Raw genomic sequence first — 17413 nt, 5'->3', positions numbered from 1 at the left:
AACAGTAGATAACAAATTTAAGGGAACATTTACAAACATTCGGCGTAAAGACATTTTTGAGCATGTTACTAATACATGGCATACCTACTCTACATTTTACGCATACTTTATTTATTGAAAAGAAACTACCTATAGTTTTACGTTAAATTATCAATTGTGATTCTCTACAAAGCCAAATATCGTCTGACGCAGATGTCAACCAACGGGTCGGAATATTATTTGCGAAACCATTACATTACAACTCGACCGTTTTGCGTAACATTATAAACACATTAAGAAGGACATTGAGACCAAGTTTAAACAGCTGGTGGAAATCAAACGAAAAGTTACATCGATATTTTTAATTTCATCGTAATTTTATGGAAGATCAATACATGGTGACAAATAATTACTGAAATTAACTGACTTTTTACACTTGAACCTTCAATGCTATAGGCACTCGATATAATAGATCTAGACGTGAACATTTTAATATTAATACGCACAGATATAAAAAGACTGCTCTCGTTTACACATACTGTCACACTAATGTTTATAATATCCAAAAATGGCTTAAAATGTTCACATTAGAACGTCCACATTGTGTTGATGAGCAAGTTAAGGCTGGTCTACACGGTGCCAGTTGCTGGTAATAATGTCGCTGACATGCCAGAGTTGGCTACTACCGATTAGCGCAACGAAAGATAGCCCGGGTTATATTTCGTTTGAACGCTTGACTTACAGTGTTTACAGAGACAGCCACTGTACTGGCATACCAGCAAGACTAGTGCCAATCACTGGCATCGTCTAACCCAGCCTATATGAAGCTACTGGAATGAAGATCTGCGGATACCGAAGCTGATATCAAATCTCCTACTTATCGGGGACACGACCACTCTAGATATATACAATGAAGTAACAAAGGAAAACTACACCTCAGAACCTTACTTATTACGATCCAAAAAAGAAATATTGCAGTGATGAAACTACAAAAACAGCGTTGCGCGAGAATTGAAGGCGAAATCGAAATGCATCTTGTCGAACAATGTCTAGTTGGTGAATGTCTCTCACTTTTATAGAAAACGATATGCACCTTGTTTTTACATGCATTAATTGCACAGGCATGACAGTACAATGGCATGAAAGCATTATGTGAGACATTTTAATCTTTGATTACATTGCTGTATATCATCATCACTTATATAATACAATGAATTCGTAACCGAAACAAGCACCTACTTAACTAATAAATAACATTACACTACCTAATATAAAAATCTAAGGCTTCTCATGCGATTTAAACTTTGGAAAGATAGAACAAAACAAGCAGATAGTGACTAGTCGATATACATATATTGATTCTTAGTGATCTTTTGACTTCATGATTTTGTTAAAATAAATAGACCTGATAAATCGCTCTCGGTTCACACACAGGATTAGAGCACATTTTATGATCGAGACAAACAACTTGCTGGCGTATAATGGTCACTTTTATCTGCTATCTATTTTTTTTTCTTTTTTTTTGTCTGTAGGTCACTGTCTATTGAGATGCATCCTCCTAAATTCAGCGACACTTGCCACCAACTGTCATCATCTTTTTTAAATGGCGGTCTGGCCAAACAAGTTGGCACATATTTGCCAATGTCAAGTATTTGATGTCTGCACCAGACCAGAGGTTAGATAACGCCACCACACAGATATAAAACAAACACAAAACGAGCACAACACAGAAATCTGATTTTTCGACTGGCATCGTCTAAGTCAGTCTTTATTGACGAATGTTTTGTGCATCTGTCTCCTAGTATGTAAAAGACGTCCATTTTACGATGGCACACAACGGATGCTATCTTTTATTTATCAAATGATAAAGGTAACCATAATACGCCTCTCATTAGACTATGATAAAGCGACCACCGATAAGGTGTCGCGTTCATCGCGTCAGCGAATGTATACTTGAGTTACATATCTGATCAGTAACAACGAGCGGTGTAGTGTTACTCTCGAACACCTGTATCCCGAGCTCTAAATATACTCGCACATCCATTTAACATCTGTATCGAGTAAGCACCGCGCTATGTGGAGCAGCAAGTAACCTTGCTAAACTTATTATTAAAGGTTCACATAAGTACACTTGCACTAGTTACTAACCCAAGCGTAAATCGGCCTTTACAGAAATATTCTAACAACATAAAATGGCATGAGATAGAAATAGGAATTAGTAATTTTATACACTGCTGGCAGACTTATAAATTTTTCTACCTCATAAAATCTTATGACGTTAGAACATATTCTCAAGCATTGTCTAAATAGTTACTTGCTGCTCCACTTAGACTAATTTAAATAACAATAGTGCATAATTTAGAATTGTTTGTGACAAGCGTACCACTGAGAGTGGACATGTAACGTTTAAAACTAGCTGATACATTTAATAAAGGTGTCAACATAAGAGTTGCTAAAAAAACTTAAAAATATTTATACAGGAGGACCATTACTAAGAATCTTTATGGCACCAAGTAAACAATGTAGGTAACATTGGCATTTAACAAGAAATAGGTTACTCACAGAGTCAACTCTCATCTGTGGTTAGCAACATAAATATGTAAGATAACATATTATTTTGCCCGACAATTCACCAACAGACATTGTCATTACAGCAAAAAATGTTTAGTGCTTTATATTATTAAAAAAATACATATAAACACTAATGATTCAATTAAGAAAATAGGTAGATTGTAAATCGAGATATGGTATTGTATCATTACTAGATGAACACACATGAGGTTATAGGAAAAACAATAGATATTTATAGTACACTACACACATACATTTGTTCCTTTATTCTGTGTATAACTACGGGTTTTCAATCAATACAGGGGCAGAAATGCTGCATTTATTTGCTTGACATGATTTGACAGCAAGCCACATGAAACATGGTCCTGTATCGGCTTGTTTTCACTCCGGCAAGCATGTAAACACAGCGTAAGACAGTACAGTAGATCATATTCTTTTAGTGTGGTCCGAAAGGTGATAAGTGTGCAGCTCTCTCCCTGTCCCTGGGATATGCGACCTAATAACTATTACCACAGACGCGCACAATGCACTACAAATAACTATATTTTTATTTGTACAGCCTGGATTCAAAGTCCTACATCTAATAGCTAACAAACTTTATAGTAAACATTGCCGGTTAGCCGTTCTCTCATTCCATGGAACAAGAAGTTAATGGGACCAAATGAATAGCACTTATGAGACAGTCATGTATTGATATTAGAACTTGTTATACACACCTACTTACGCTTATTGATAACATCAGTCTCAATGACAAGATATCACCATGTAAAATGGCATTTTAAGAGAATTACTACTAAGATATTTTAATCATATTCCTATGTATACAATAAAACAACATTTCCATTCAAATAAGAAAAGAAACCAGTTCTTTAAGAATGAATGAATGAGGACTTGGTTGAATAAGAGAATTATTGTTTTATTTATAAATGGGAATATGTTTAAAGAAGTGTTAAAATTTATTGCTTTCCGTAAACTGATGCTAGCAATAAGTTTAGTTACATCATAGATTACCTATACAAGACTGGCATGTCGTTTAATGTAATTGTTACACAATAAAAATCCATAAAATCTACAAAATAAGGAACTATACAAATTACACTTAAACTTGAAAGGAATTCTCACATCAGATCACAAACACATAGGTCAATTGCACAGATGGGTGAACACAACTACACAGTTACAATAAGTAATCTCACCACATTGCCATGTAGTTAAGTTCCTTAAATAAAATATCAACCGATTAACTATAAATAAAACAAATAATGAAATGTCAATATTTAAAATCTATACAACATTCCATCAAGACAAGAACATTATTTAGGAAATTCAATAATAATCCACTAAAAAATAGTGATTGAAATAGCTCTAGAATCTGATGGTTAAGTGATGTAGATCAAAATTCAAATTGAAAAATTAGATTTGTGAAGATTATGTAGCATGAATTTTATATGGAAAATTGTACTGATGTCTTAAAAACAATATAAAATAATTTAAGCCCACCACATTCCATTGTTATCAGCAACTATCTATCATTTATATGTGAAAATCATAATCAGAACATGATTCCGAACATTATAACACTGGTATTGCACTCCTGCAGTCCTAACATCGGGGAATATCGGCTGAATACGGACACTTCAGCTATAACTGCTATGTTAATGTCATTCTGAAAGGGCACTAAGCAAATGAACGCCACCGAAATATCGGAAATCAGTTCTACTTCATCACGCCTATGCTCCGAACTGAATCCACCTGCGGGGCCGGCCCCAGGGCGCGTCAGCGTCCATGTCCACCCGAGGCCGGAGGCAAAGAGCACTCGTCGCGTCGCGACCACGTCTTTGTAGAGAATTCACTAATACAAAATACCTACTCACGGTGTCCGCGCGCAGGCACCTCCAGTGCGCTCAGAACTCTGCAAACTCCTTCGCACACTTCTCCGTCGAAGAGATGCGCAGCGCCTCCTCCTCGTAGTCGTCGAAGTTGCTCGTGTCGCCCGGGCCCTTGCAGCGCGGGATGAACGGCGCCTCTATCTTCTTCTGGAAGACTGAGATCCAGTCGGTGCTCGCAAACCATTTGTGTCCTTTGATATCGTTCACGCCCGCCTTCAGGTTGCCGTAGCGCTTCGTCAAATCCACCTGCAGCAGGTTGCGGAGTAGGTCTTTTAGGTCCGAACCGAAGTGTGACGGAAACCGGACTTTGCCCGAAACGATTTTCTCGTAGATTTGAATGGGTTGGTCGGCGAAGAACGGCGGGTAGCCGGCCGCCATTTCGTAGACGAGAACTCCTAGAGCCCACCAGTCCACGGCCTTGTTGTAGCCCTTGGAGAGGATGATCTCGGGCGCGAGGTACTCTGGCGTGCCGCACAACGTCCACGTACGGCCCTTCACACGCTTCGCGAACCCGAAGTCCGTCACTTTGAGGTAGCCCTGCGAGTCTATGAGCAGATTCTCGGGCTTGAGGTCCCGGTAGATGAGGTCGAGGTAGTGCAGGTATTCGAAGGCGAGCACGATTTGCGCGGCGTAGAATCGCGAGTGCGGCTCCGAGAAACGGCCCACCTTCCGCAGGTGCGAGAACATCTCTCCACCGGGCACGTACTCCAGCACCATGTACAGGTTCGAGTTGTCCTTGAAGTGGAACTTGAGGCTCACCAGGAACGGGAAATTGATCGCCTGGAGGATTCGCTTCTCGTTAAGCGTGTGTTCCACCTGTTTCAATTTAACCACTTTTTGCTTATCCAATATTTTCATAGCATAGTACTCCTTGGTGGGCTTATGTTGGACTATCATGACTCGGCCGAACGAGCCCGTTCCGAGCGTTTTTATCCGCTCGAAGTCGTTCAGTCCGGCGGTGTTGGTAGGATTCTTCTTCCATTTCTCCTCGAAATCCTCTTTGGCCTGGTCGAGGAATTCCTTGACGCTTTCGGCGGCGTCCACCTTTTTGTTGGCGGTGGCGGCATTGTTGCCCATGGCGGCACTGCTAACTAGTCCAGCCGGAGCCTCGATTCGCCGTTATTAGAGGCCGCCTTGCACTAATCGATCCCTGCCCTTGCGATCGCGTACGAAACGGGGCAAGTCAACACAAACCCATTACGAGCATGAACATTCCTAGTCTTACAAGCACTAACACACGTCACAAACAACACTTAACGCAGGCACACATTTACACAAATGTTCTGGGTACAAAAAACTAAAAATATTTTGTCACATTCACAATCCCCAAGAATAAAATGGCTTCCACAATCGTACTCGATCGACAGAGCGAGATCGAGCGAGCGGGCGAACGATTTGCTCTTTGCTCACGGCACGGGAGGCGGTCAATTATGACAATGTTACCAGTAAAGATTAAGAAAACTACCATTTTCATCAAAAAAACTCCTATAGAAAATACATTGTTAAAACGAAGGGTTCAACATAGGCCTGCCTTTTATAAAAACAACAGAGTGAGATGGCAGTATAATTAGAATGAGAAAAAAGTTGTCGAACGAGTTGCTGCTGATAGATGGAAGTTAATCGTGATCAATCGCAGAGGGCCGGGTAAATTGATTCTTTCGGTAGTTCGTCTATTTCTTTCTATCGTTCGAATACGAAAGAGTGATAGAGAGGCAGATATCAAACTTCGATTGTCGATTTTCGCGGTAGGCTTTCTGATTTGATTTGAACGCTACGATTCATGATGTTTTCGACAGCAGTGGCCTATTTTATAAAGCTACAAATTACAATTTACAAGCGGAAGTCTCGTTCTAACACATAGGGTTAGAAAGAGACTTCCGCTTGTAAATTGTAACTTGTAGCTTTATAAAATGGGCCACAGGTAAGAAAAATAAATTCTCCTTTTTGCAAATCGTATTCAAGAATTTAAAATAAAATTGTATTCTATAGTTGTTGGTCAAACAAATTTGTCAGTCAGTAAGAACCAGGAAAACTATACTCATCCTTTTTTTTTGGGTGCTAGTACTAGAATTAAGTGTAAGACAAAGCTAGTATGATTCTCTAAGTCTATGATTGAAATGAGACAGTCCTTTGACAAACTATAAATTAGCTATAGCTAACCAATGTTACCAGCTGAATATGTCGTGAAGAGAAATGTCCAAATCATATTAAAATCGATGGTTTGTGGGTGTGGCCAAGTTCGACGTTGAAATATCGCAACAAATTGCTACAAGCCCCTACAGGGATACAGATATGCGCGCACCCATAAATAACTAGGTACGTCCGGCCAAGTATAAGCAACGATTGACTTACATTTATCCACTATGTGTGCTTTGTACTTAGCATTAGAATCTAATGATTAGATAGACAGATAACACAATTTCAGTGAGTTAATTTTTCTCTGTTGTGATTGTTTTATGAAGACATTTTACTCAGTAGTTGTAGGTACTCATGTAGCTACAGTATTATCACATACATGAAAACAATAACTAACCCAATAATTAGTTCCAGAGTCGGAGCACGCTAAGTGTTACGTCAAATAAGGAGCCTACAGGGATATGTACGCATTCTTACCGCCAAGTTTGTGCAAATTTAGCGTAATCAAAGTCTACCCAGATCGACACTTGGAGATCAACCTAGCCCCAAGCTAAGCAAAGTTTTGTACTACTAGGCGACGATATTATAATGTAAAAGATGCTATGTATTTAAAAAAAAAAATATAATTATTAAATCAAATAATTATATTTTATTTAAAGCCAAATGTAATATAATCTGTATCTATGAAATAAATGTTTCGCTTCAAGATCGAATAAGCTACATCGCATAAGGTTAGGAAAACTTTGATTTTTCATGCGACCAAAACCCAAACGAAATTATATTCCATCTGAAACGTTTTGAATGATGTCTCTAATTTGTTGTAAAAAGCTACACTTTAAGAATTATAATAGTCATTCCCCGCAACCGAGCTTTACGGCTTTTGATAATAATGAACCTTTGTTCACACATCTCTAAAATAATAGGTAAATTATTCAATAATAAATTCTACCAACGGCAAATAATTATTTTTACTGGCAACACTAAAGCGATGTCAATGACGGCTAATAGATGGCAGCACCAACTTGTTGCGCAGTCAGCGTGCGCTGTGGTTTTCATGGCGTCTATCAAGAATATCTATGATCTAGACTGTGCTGCCGTTAGCGGCCATTTATGTAACTAATTTAATTTAATCGATATTTTGTTTGTATTTGTATTTTGCTATCGGCTTATCATTATCAGTCAAAGCTGTCATTCGTTTTGTAACTTTTGTACAATGACCCGCTTTTTTATTTGTTTTAAGTAATGGCTGCCAGTGTTGGTGCTGGTTGTTATACCCATTCCAATAACAATAATCTCCCTACAGGTTATAGGCAGGTTATAGGTAATTAAACCCATACACCTATATAACCTATAGGTACCTATATAGATACCGAGCTATAAATGAATGTGAAAACTGTGAAAGAAGTTGATTGTGCTGAACTGAAGCTAGTTTATACTCGTAATTACTAACTACCTAGTTTTTCTCAATTACTTAGATAACTATTGGCTGAGTAATGTACATACGCGCCTTTATTTTCCTGTACACTTACTTCGGAGTCTTCGGACACGGTAGTGTTAAGCCAAGTTCGGGGAGAACATTTTGTCAGCGTTTAATTTTAATAAAATTATTTTACACGAATTCATTGCAAGATCTATTAGTGTAAACTTACTGCTTATAGGTACTTATGCATTATGAATAAAATTTAACTATAATGCACCTATTTATTCCGTCGTGATCGTAAATTTCGTGACAGTTTATTTGAATTTGGTCAATCTGCACATCCACAGGGGGAACATTGATTGTTATTGGATTATAATTGGCGGGGACCGTTCGTCGCATCGCGGTCCCAGGCTTGTTTAGTTTTAATGCGTAGGTAAGTACTTGAGGTAGGTAATAGGTCAGGTAACTGGTAAAGCTCGTCACAGACGGAGCGATAATATATCGGCAGATAGATCATAATAATTCTGGCTTGCCTTCATTGGCCGTCCAGAGAGGAGTCGTTAGAGCTATATGCTCCAGGGGTGGAAGTGAAACATGCATAAGACGCGAGTTGGCACAGTGGCTGTTATAACAGCCACTGGGTAGAAAGCGGCGCACACCTCTCGACACCCCTGAGCCGCTTACACCAATGTTGCTCCTGGTCGTCTTTACGACGACAGTTTCAGGGGCCCACCTAGTTAGTGGCAAGTCACCGCCTGCCTCGATAACGTGTAGAAGCATTGTTATGGCAGGTGTCCGGACCTCTCTGCAATAGCCCAATCTTTTGACAAGCCAAACTTCAACACCATAACCGGCACTCTTCTCCACTGCATTTACAATAGCTCCTATGCCAGCTGGGACCGATTTACGGGTATCTATTTGTACCCGTGAATGGGTTCTAGCTGGTGTATTACATAACATCAAACTTGTCTTAAAGGGCCTCTGTGCTGTTGGCTTCGGCCCCACTCATGCCTCCCAAAGGTCCGGGACCCCATGGTCCCGAGATATGGAAAGACATACAAATAATAATAATAAAATTCTTTATTGTGCACTACTAAAGAAAAGTACATAATAGAAAAAAAAACAGGACTTAAATGAGTAGGACATATAGTATAGTCTAGAGATATAGGGGCGAAATATATCGAGCAGATGCCTTGCGATAAGATATCGTAAGACACCAAAATATATATTACAGCTTCGTGTGTGGAGTCTATCACAGTACGTAAAAGATAAAAGATATCGACAGATGCCGTACCTTGCGGCACGTATTTGCCTATATATTATCGCTCCGTCTGTGATGGGCTTAATGGTAACTACAAAATAAACATAACCCGATTTACTAACACAGCCAATAGAGATGTAACTAGAGTTAATAATAAAATAGCAAATGTAAAAATACAAATAGGTATTTTATCTCATTCTACTTATAATGCACTAGGGTGATAGATCGCCATAATATTACTAAAAATACGCTTTTAAAATCCGGTTTTCATGTCTATTCAGATAGGTAGGTATAGGTACAATAGAAATAGGCACTTTGCTCTTGCTACCTACTCAGTTACTAACAAAAATGTATTTGGTATTTATATAATACTGAGACGAGGCTAAGCTAAGACTTTAATAATAATAACAACCAGGCAACAATAAAAGTAAATACTCGCATTAAAATTAGTCAGAACTAATATCTGAAATGAACCCAGTTACTTGGCATTAAAGTCTAAATTCTACTAATATTCTACTTCTAAGTTCAGTCACCACAAAAGCACGAGAACTACGGATACGAACTACGTAGAATAACCTCGCCGCCTTTGGAATGGCATGGCAACAGTCTGAGGGCCTACCGCGAACCACGTTCGACGTGTTGCCTCTCTGTCGCACTTGTAAATTCGTACGTAAGTGTGACACAGGGAGGCAACACGTCAAACGTGGTTCGCGGTAAGCCCTCAGCTATAATATACACATTGGCACGTATTTAATACGCCGAACGAATTCAAGTCTTATAACGAATACTACAGAGTACTAATCACAATAACGCTTCTAAATTACGTTAACGGCTGAGCCCCGGTAAAACTATTTTGTATTGTATGGTAACGATAATAAAGTTCTTGTTTGCGTCTATGTTTTTGTTCCCGCGCTGTCGGTTGTAGATCTTCCATGTTTCCTTAGTTCCGATTAAAACGGCCTTTTCCAGGGGCGCTAGTGAGCTTTAAGCTTGTGAAAAATTGCGTATAGCATGTTAGCTTGGCCTCGTTTCCGCGCTCAAATGAGATCATCCCTTTAGATACTTGGGTATTTTGATTACTTACTGGGAATACAGATAGATGTTTTTTAAAGTAACGGTGACGTAACGCCATGAATTTGAATAATTTGATATACATATCGTAATAAAATAGTTATTTATATTTAGGTATATTTTTTCTTATACATAAAATAAACTTAATAACCTTTTCAATTTTTTTTGAGGTTGTAATTATTTAACCTTTTTACTTTTTGGTGGTTCTAATACACTCGATACTTACCCAGTACATTCAAAAGCAATTAAACCAATAATTTATACCTACCTATACAAAGTGACCAGCATTTATTGTGTCTCGTGTTTCATGTTCATTAATTTCATTATAAATGCCCAGCATAAATACATACCTAAATAGGCATTGTGCAATTGTGCAGTTCTACAAGGACAGTTACTAGCACACTACTTCTTTTCCGTTCTTAATACATATACCTAGTACCTATATAAATAAAGTAAACCAGTACGATGAGTAAGCAGATTCATTCAGTCCCGACGAATGAGGTTAGGCAACAGGTATCTACAGTACACCTTCCAAATGTTCTGGTTGACGAATTCCTTCTGACGAAATCACCAACTTGTGCCAAGATTTCTTTCAAGAGCCAACGACCTGACATTAACCATGATTCATATGCGTACAAGCGCGTAATCAAAAATCTTATGTTGTCGGAATAAAGATCAAAATCAAATAACTGGTTGAGTTCAACTGCAAGATAGAATGCTACGATGACTCCACTCGGCTCGACGGTTTTGTGGCGTCAAGTCGTCAAGCGCAGCAGAACATCGAACTCATTTTTGGGGAAAATGAACATGCGTATGTATTCTAAACATTTACACGATCATATAGCCTTGAACTATTAGGTCCAAAGGAATATACATACAAAAAAAGCTTTAAACTTTAGACAACAAAAAACAATATATTGTTGGTAAGTAACAGTTTTCGTAGCGAAAACCTAGGTAGAAACCATAATAGAAAAAATTAGGTAGTGCAGTCCGACTCTTACTAAACGATTAAGGGTTTACACTTTTGAATTGCGTAAGATGTGTGAAACACTTAACATGAAAAAAAACTTGGGTGACTAACTCGAAAATGTATAAATTCAAGGTAAAGTATTCGGGTCGTTGATCTCGCTAAAACGCCACATTACTTTGTGTAGTTGTATTAATTAGAATTAATTTAAAATGTTAACTCGAGTCAGTCTGCACTCTGCAGAAATAATGAATGCAACAAAAGCATACAATCCAAACCGTACTATCACGGGCTAGTGGAAAGTGTAAGCTATTAAACCAAATAAGTAGATATAATTCTATATATGTAGGTGTAGGTACTTATTACAGGAAATATTTTAATTTATGACGATATAAAAGATAACTATGAATGCTCTAATTCGAATTCCAAATCATCATCATCATCATCTCAGCCATAAGACGTCCACTGCTGAACATAGGCCTCCCCCTCCATTCCAAATACCTATGTAATTATTAGTTTCATTGGTTTCAACTATCTCAACGCTAGTTAAATCCCTCCTTACAACGTTATACCTACCTATTTCACAATATGAGCAATTATTACGAAATTATAGATGGTCAAGCAAATCTTGTCAGTAGAAAAAAATCAAATTTTCTATGGGCCGATATTCTTTCGCGCCTACATTTTTCAAATTTGCCGCCTTTTTCTACTGACAAGATCTGCTTGACCAAGTATATCTATCCGAAATTCGATCCCGGCCATGATATGAACATAATTAGGTAGCAAGTACTTCGGTAGATAGGTAAGTAGATAAATACTTTAAAATTTTAATATTCTACATATACCTACCTTCATCTGGTAAATGAATAAAACAATCCCATCTAATGAATGTTTGCTCAAACCCAAATTTAGTTCCAGTATTGAATTGAGCAATACATTTTTATACTTTTATCATTAATGTCATTAAATATTTTATGATAACTATTTAATAAAAAATACCTTTAAAAAAATTAACAACTAATTATTAAACATTACTCAAATTTTACAGTACATATGGTGGTGCTTTACCGCACTAGTGCGATAATGTACTATTAAAAAATCAGTGACAATCACAATTTTTACCGGCCGGCAGCCGGTAACGGCGGTAACCTCATATTCATATCGTCTCCGACGACTCAAAATATCGAAATCGACTCGGCGTGGGCACTACCGTGCCTCCACGTGGGTACCCAAGAAAATAATATGTTGTAACCTACTTATATTTTTTTTCCCAAATAAAATTGATGGTAAAAAAAAATGTTATTTATGCTTAGGACAAGTTCGTAAGGAATTTCCATTTAGGTATATCAAGCTTAACACCGGATGCCCTCCCTGGATGACCTTTGCTTACTTTGAAAAGGGGCTTGGTGGGTTTTCCTACAACGCTTCACGAATTTAACTTGTGTAGTTATCTACTCTGCTCTGGTTATAATAAAAAGAGAGAGGACTTTTGATTAAGTGAAGTTATTTTCTAATTTACCTATTTTATTAAATACGGCGTTATTTAATTTATTTTGGAAACGGAGCAAGGTAAAGGTATAAATGCCTGTTCGTTTTTGCCTCATTTTAAACCCAAATTCAAGGTTGTCTGAGTCAGATGTGAGAAAAATAGAGTTATCTTTTTCTAACTTGTTGAAAATTCGTATGATGCTATTTCATTGCAACGATGTAAGCGCGCTTACTTCACTACAAACCGCGGCCCCGCGAAGCGACGCGCATGATATTTTCTATTTCCTCCTCCCCTCCTTCATTTGGACGTCGGTGTTTGTGCAGTGAACAGTGCCCTACAGTGCGTGACACGTGCTTGTTTCAATTAAATAAAAAGATCAAGTCTTCTAAATAACAATGGCAGACGCAGCAATTGAAAAGAAGTAAGTGATTTAAGTATTTGTTACTTCTGCCAAATTAAGTTTTGTTGTTTTTTAGTTTTGGCGGCTTCGGAAAACGTGATCAAAATGGCTTCCTATTATAGTGTGAAATTAGTATTTTAACTACAAATACTTAATTTTCTATGCTGTTTTTGGGTTCCCTAGCGTTCAGTTAAGTAATTATAGTGTTCATTGGTATTGTTATGATGCATATCGATAGTTTTGTTATACTTGTCCAGCGGACGCCGTCGGTTAGTACACGCGGGAAAATTTCGGATGTCAATTCAATTGATGTTTCGTGTTGTAGTGCTCAAGTTTAGCTCAAAACAAGTTATTTCAGTAAGTAACCGGTTTATCAATATTTATTTAAAGTATGTCACAATATCGCCAGTTGCGTCGTTTCATTAATATCTTGAAGTAAAAGCATGCCGGGCGGCGGGCGCGGGCCGCGCTTGGTTTCAAGATGGCGCTGGGTGCGCAGCGTGCCGGCGCGCCGCCACTCCGCGTCCTCCGTCGCCGCGCTCTTTTTAAAATATTATTTTGAATTGGCACACGCGGACTTTTCGAGAATGCGCAGTCTTGACCGGTCAATGGCTCTTTTTTATTACTATAAACTCGATTTAACTTTTTTACGTGTATTAGCATTAATCATTGATTATTATAATGATACGTCATAAAACTATTTATTTGCAAACTTTTGACAGTTGTAGTAAACGTGAATGTTCTTCCGATTAGTTTGAATTTAAGCGCGGTAGCTTTAGCTAAGTAGGTTACGCTATCAGACGGTAAATATATTGGCAGGTGTTGTCAGCGATCGGCGACGGCTTTTGCAACACGTCGGTTACGTTATCAAGCACCGGTACGGCACGTATGTTGTCATTAGTTATTTTTAACGCTTCCAAGCGGCGTCTCTCTACTGGAGCGAGTAACTTATTCAGCGAATCGTGTTTACGTTCGGTTTCCGCTTTTGCAACTTTCCCACATGCAGCCTTGCGAAACAACGGCCCTTGTTTTTGTTCCGACACACTTTTCCTTTTATACCCCTTCCATACTCCGATCCGTCGAGCATGTGCACCGTAAAGTTGCATTACGTTTATCTGAGTTCCGTTATTATCCAATAGGCTCACGTAAGCGTGTATGCGGTGCGGTGTTCGTGTTAACGTTAACAAGTTATCGCATTATCCACGCTTCGACTAACATCGTCACTTAAATGTTTCAGTGACGCCGCCCCCGAGGAGGTCACCTCTACCGAGGCGGCGAAGGAGTCTCCAGTGAAGAAATCTCCCGCCAAGAAGGTCGCGGAAGCGCCTGAAAGCAACGGCAAGGAAGAAAATGGCAGCGGAGACGCGCCAGAGGACACCCCTGCCGAGAACGGTGACGCCGAAGAGAGCAATGACGCCACCGAAAATGGAGACTCGGGTTTGTAACTGTTTTTCATTATTTACTCATGACTAAGAGTGTGTACGTCCTTGACCTTGTATACTCATATCTGAAGGTCACACACGGTGACAAACTCACTTAGTCACTTATCTAATACCCATAATTCTGAAAACTCAACTAGTTATAACTACATACTTGCTGTTTAAAATTCCTCACTATACACAAACTCCTCACTATCCTTTATGGCCCTTAAACATGCTATATTTGGATTTGGTCTCAAGTGCCCAAACATACCATATAAGTAAGGGTTTATTTATTACTAGGTACTTCAATCTCAAGTGGAGGTATAATTTTTTTGTACAGATATGTTGGTCTGGGCTAAAAGTTTTTATTGTTTGAAGGGCTTTTCTTTTAAGGCTTGGCCACATACAGAGCGCGACGCAGCGCCGCGTCCGCGCCGCGTCCACGCCGCGCGACCGCGGCACATGCTAACAGGTTACCGACGTCAAACAGACTGCGTAGCGATGGGCGAGTCGAGTTATCTGATTCGAATAATCCGAATCAACCTACAGATGAGTTGATTCGAATCAAGACTATTGGCAATCCGAATCAACTCGGCCACTAAACTGACTGGTAACTTGGTATCCGATCCGCTGACTCGGCGAATGAATCGCCAATTCACCAACTCTCCGAGCCGAGTCAACGCTACGCTAAGGCCATTCAAAAATAAACCTTAATTCCATAGCCCGAAGGTTCTTTTTACAACAACTGCCGCTTGATTTGCCATCCCGAGTCGAGTTCACTGGTAGTATGGCCATTGAAAAATAAACCTTAATTCGGTGTCCTGAAGGTTCTGTTTACAACAACTGCCGCTTGACTCGTTTGCGGCTCCGCGGCCCGTGACCTTGTCGCGAACCACGCAAACCGTCGAGTCGAGTCAGTTCGAATTTCAACTCGGATCAGTGGCCGAATCGATTCGAATGATTCGAATCGAAAAAAAGTGGACTCGTCACATCGCTAAGACTGCGTCCCGCCGGTATCACGCCCCGCTTCTGTCGCGCCCCGCGCCGCGCGGCCCCTTGCGTCCGCGCGGCGCGTGCGCAGCGCTGCGCCGAGCGAACGCGGCGGCCCGCCGCGTCGCGCAAGGTCACATCAGTAGGATCGGACGTTAGGCAGCGAGCGGTGCGCCGCGTTCCCGCGCGGCCGCGCCGCGTTCACGCGCGCCTTGAGGGCGTGTTGAGAGCGTGAGGCCGGCGCGATCGGCGCGCGCCCTGTTTGACCAGGCTTCGCGTCGGCATCACGCGGCGCTGCGTCGCGCTCTGTGTGTGGCCAAGCCTTTAGTTTTTATTTAATTTACAGTTTCTTACAGTTAATAACACATGTATTAAAGTCAATAAAATATTCAATGTCAAATTTCTTTTTACAGAAAAGAAGGAAGCTGCCGTGAAGAGGAAATCCGTCGCCGATAATGGTGATGCTGAGAAGACCACCCCCGAGAAGAAGGCGAAAGTGGTAGAAGAGGCCCCCGTTGCAGAGGCGGAGGAAGCAGCAGCCTAAACCTCACTCCGCACACCGCTCGGTTTACTGCAATGCATCCATGTTCAATAGGGCTCAACTCTCTTCGAACAGACTGAATTATACTACATATCCTTTACGCAAACTTTGCCCCACAACAAACCCAAGCAATAGATTTTATACATTATATTATATGTATAACTATACCAATGTAATAGAGTTGAGCCCTTTTGTGACAACACTAAGTTTAGGTTTATGATACATTGTGTATTAAACTTACCTGTCAAGTACCTGTAAAGTGTAAATTAATGTTAAAACAGTTGGTCATGCACTGTGACAAGTGCATCGCAGTGAACTGATCACCTGAAGTTGGTTACGTGTTGTATGCTGTTTTGCGTATTGGTGTCTATTTCAACAGACTTGGAAATGGGTTATTGAATTGATAACTATTAACTTGCATTGGTTTGGTAATAATTGAATAATATGTTTTTGCCAGTAAAATACTGCCAAAGTAATTCACCGTGTGTGAAATCAATTCACGATCCGTTCTGTGAACGACGCGCTTAATACAGCCTCCGAGAAACAAGGATTCTAGATTAATTAAGATTTTAATGTTTAGATAATTCAGTTGTAAATTTAAGTTAGCAGTTACGTCGCACATTATTTTTCATAGGCATTATTACTTAACCATTTAAACATTCCTTTGACATTTTGGTCATTTTGCACTGTGGTAGTCGAGCCGGCCGGGCCAGTGGCTCTGCAGGCAGTCAATGGAAACACCACAGTGCTACAAGTAATTTTAAGGAACGAAAATTAATTAAAGTTCAAAGTTGACATATAAGGTGATACAATATTGACATACCTAGTTTTTGTGCTATTTTTGTGATTCTACGGACGCATCTTTATTTTTCTTATATCCTGTTTTTCTAATTTATTTTCTTCTCCATTGATATGTGATAGAAGATTACAAACCTCGAATGTAAGATAACCCTTGGAAATGAATCTTCATTTTTATTGCCAAACAAAATAATTATATTGAAACACATTGTGTTCTGTGTTAGATATAAAGCAGATTTTCGACTACTTTTTAACTACTTAACATTCATGTTTAAATTTTGATTCAAGAGTACATTTAGATTATTAGAATATAGTAGAGTGTACAGTTTTAACACTTCTCGTACCAGTGGAGTTAGTGTTTGTAAAACATTTCTGGCAATAAAATAGTCCAATCAATTTGTTGTTTATACTTTTCAAACCACCCATCAAATATTAATGTAAGCCGTAATCGCTTATGACATAATATAAGCCTTTTATATT

The 17413-nt window shown here is 39.2% G+C and overlaps 2 protein-coding genes across 2 annotated transcripts; one reads left to right on the top strand and one right to left on the bottom strand.

Moving 5' to 3' along the window:
* Positions 1-326: 326 nt before the first annotated feature.
* LOC134668113 (cAMP-dependent protein kinase catalytic subunit 1) lies at positions 327-5867 on the bottom strand. The gene has a single exon (XM_063525612.1). It carries the CDS (start codon positions 5514-5516, stop codon positions 4455-4457), a length of 1062 nt encoding a protein of 353 aa, XP_063381682.1. The 5' UTR covers positions 5517-5867; the 3' UTR covers positions 327-4454.
* A 7184-nt stretch (positions 5868-13051) lies between these two features.
* On the top strand, positions 13052-17329 carry LOC134668146 (nucleolin-like). Its single transcript, XM_063525663.1, has 3 exons — positions 13052-13204; positions 14421-14620; positions 16008-17329. The coding sequence occupies exons 1-3, from the start codon at positions 13179-13181 to the stop codon at positions 16136-16138; spliced, it is 357 nt and encodes a 118-aa protein (XP_063381733.1). The 5' UTR covers positions 13052-13178; the 3' UTR covers positions 16139-17329.
* Positions 17330-17413: the final 84 nt, after the last annotated feature.

Source organism: Cydia fagiglandana, chromosome 10 (genome assembly GCF_963556715.1).
Source record: "Cydia fagiglandana chromosome 10, ilCydFagi1.1, whole genome shotgun sequence".
Classification (NCBI taxonomy): domain Eukaryota; kingdom Metazoa; phylum Arthropoda; class Insecta; order Lepidoptera; family Tortricidae; genus Cydia; species Cydia fagiglandana.
The sequence above is the reverse complement of the archived record's forward strand: the minus strand, read 5'-3'. Positions and strand labels throughout refer to the sequence as shown.

Bases quoted from the DNA above. Each gene is read 5' to 3' on its own strand.
- LOC134668113 (XM_063525612.1), bottom strand. From the start codon at position 5,516: ATGGGCAACAATGCCGCCACCGCCAACAAAAAGGTGGACGCCGCCGAA.
- LOC134668146 (XM_063525663.1), top strand. From the start codon at position 13,179: ATGGCAGACGCAGCAATTGAAAAGAA. The intron at 13,205-14,420 runs GTAAGTGATTTA...TAAATGTTTCAG, and splicing joins GACGCAGCAATTGAAAAGAA to TGACGCCGCCCCCGAGGAGG. The intron at 14,621-16,007 runs GTTTGTAACTGT...TTCTTTTTACAG, and splicing joins CACCGAAAATGGAGACTCGG to AAAAGAAGGAAGCTGCCGTG.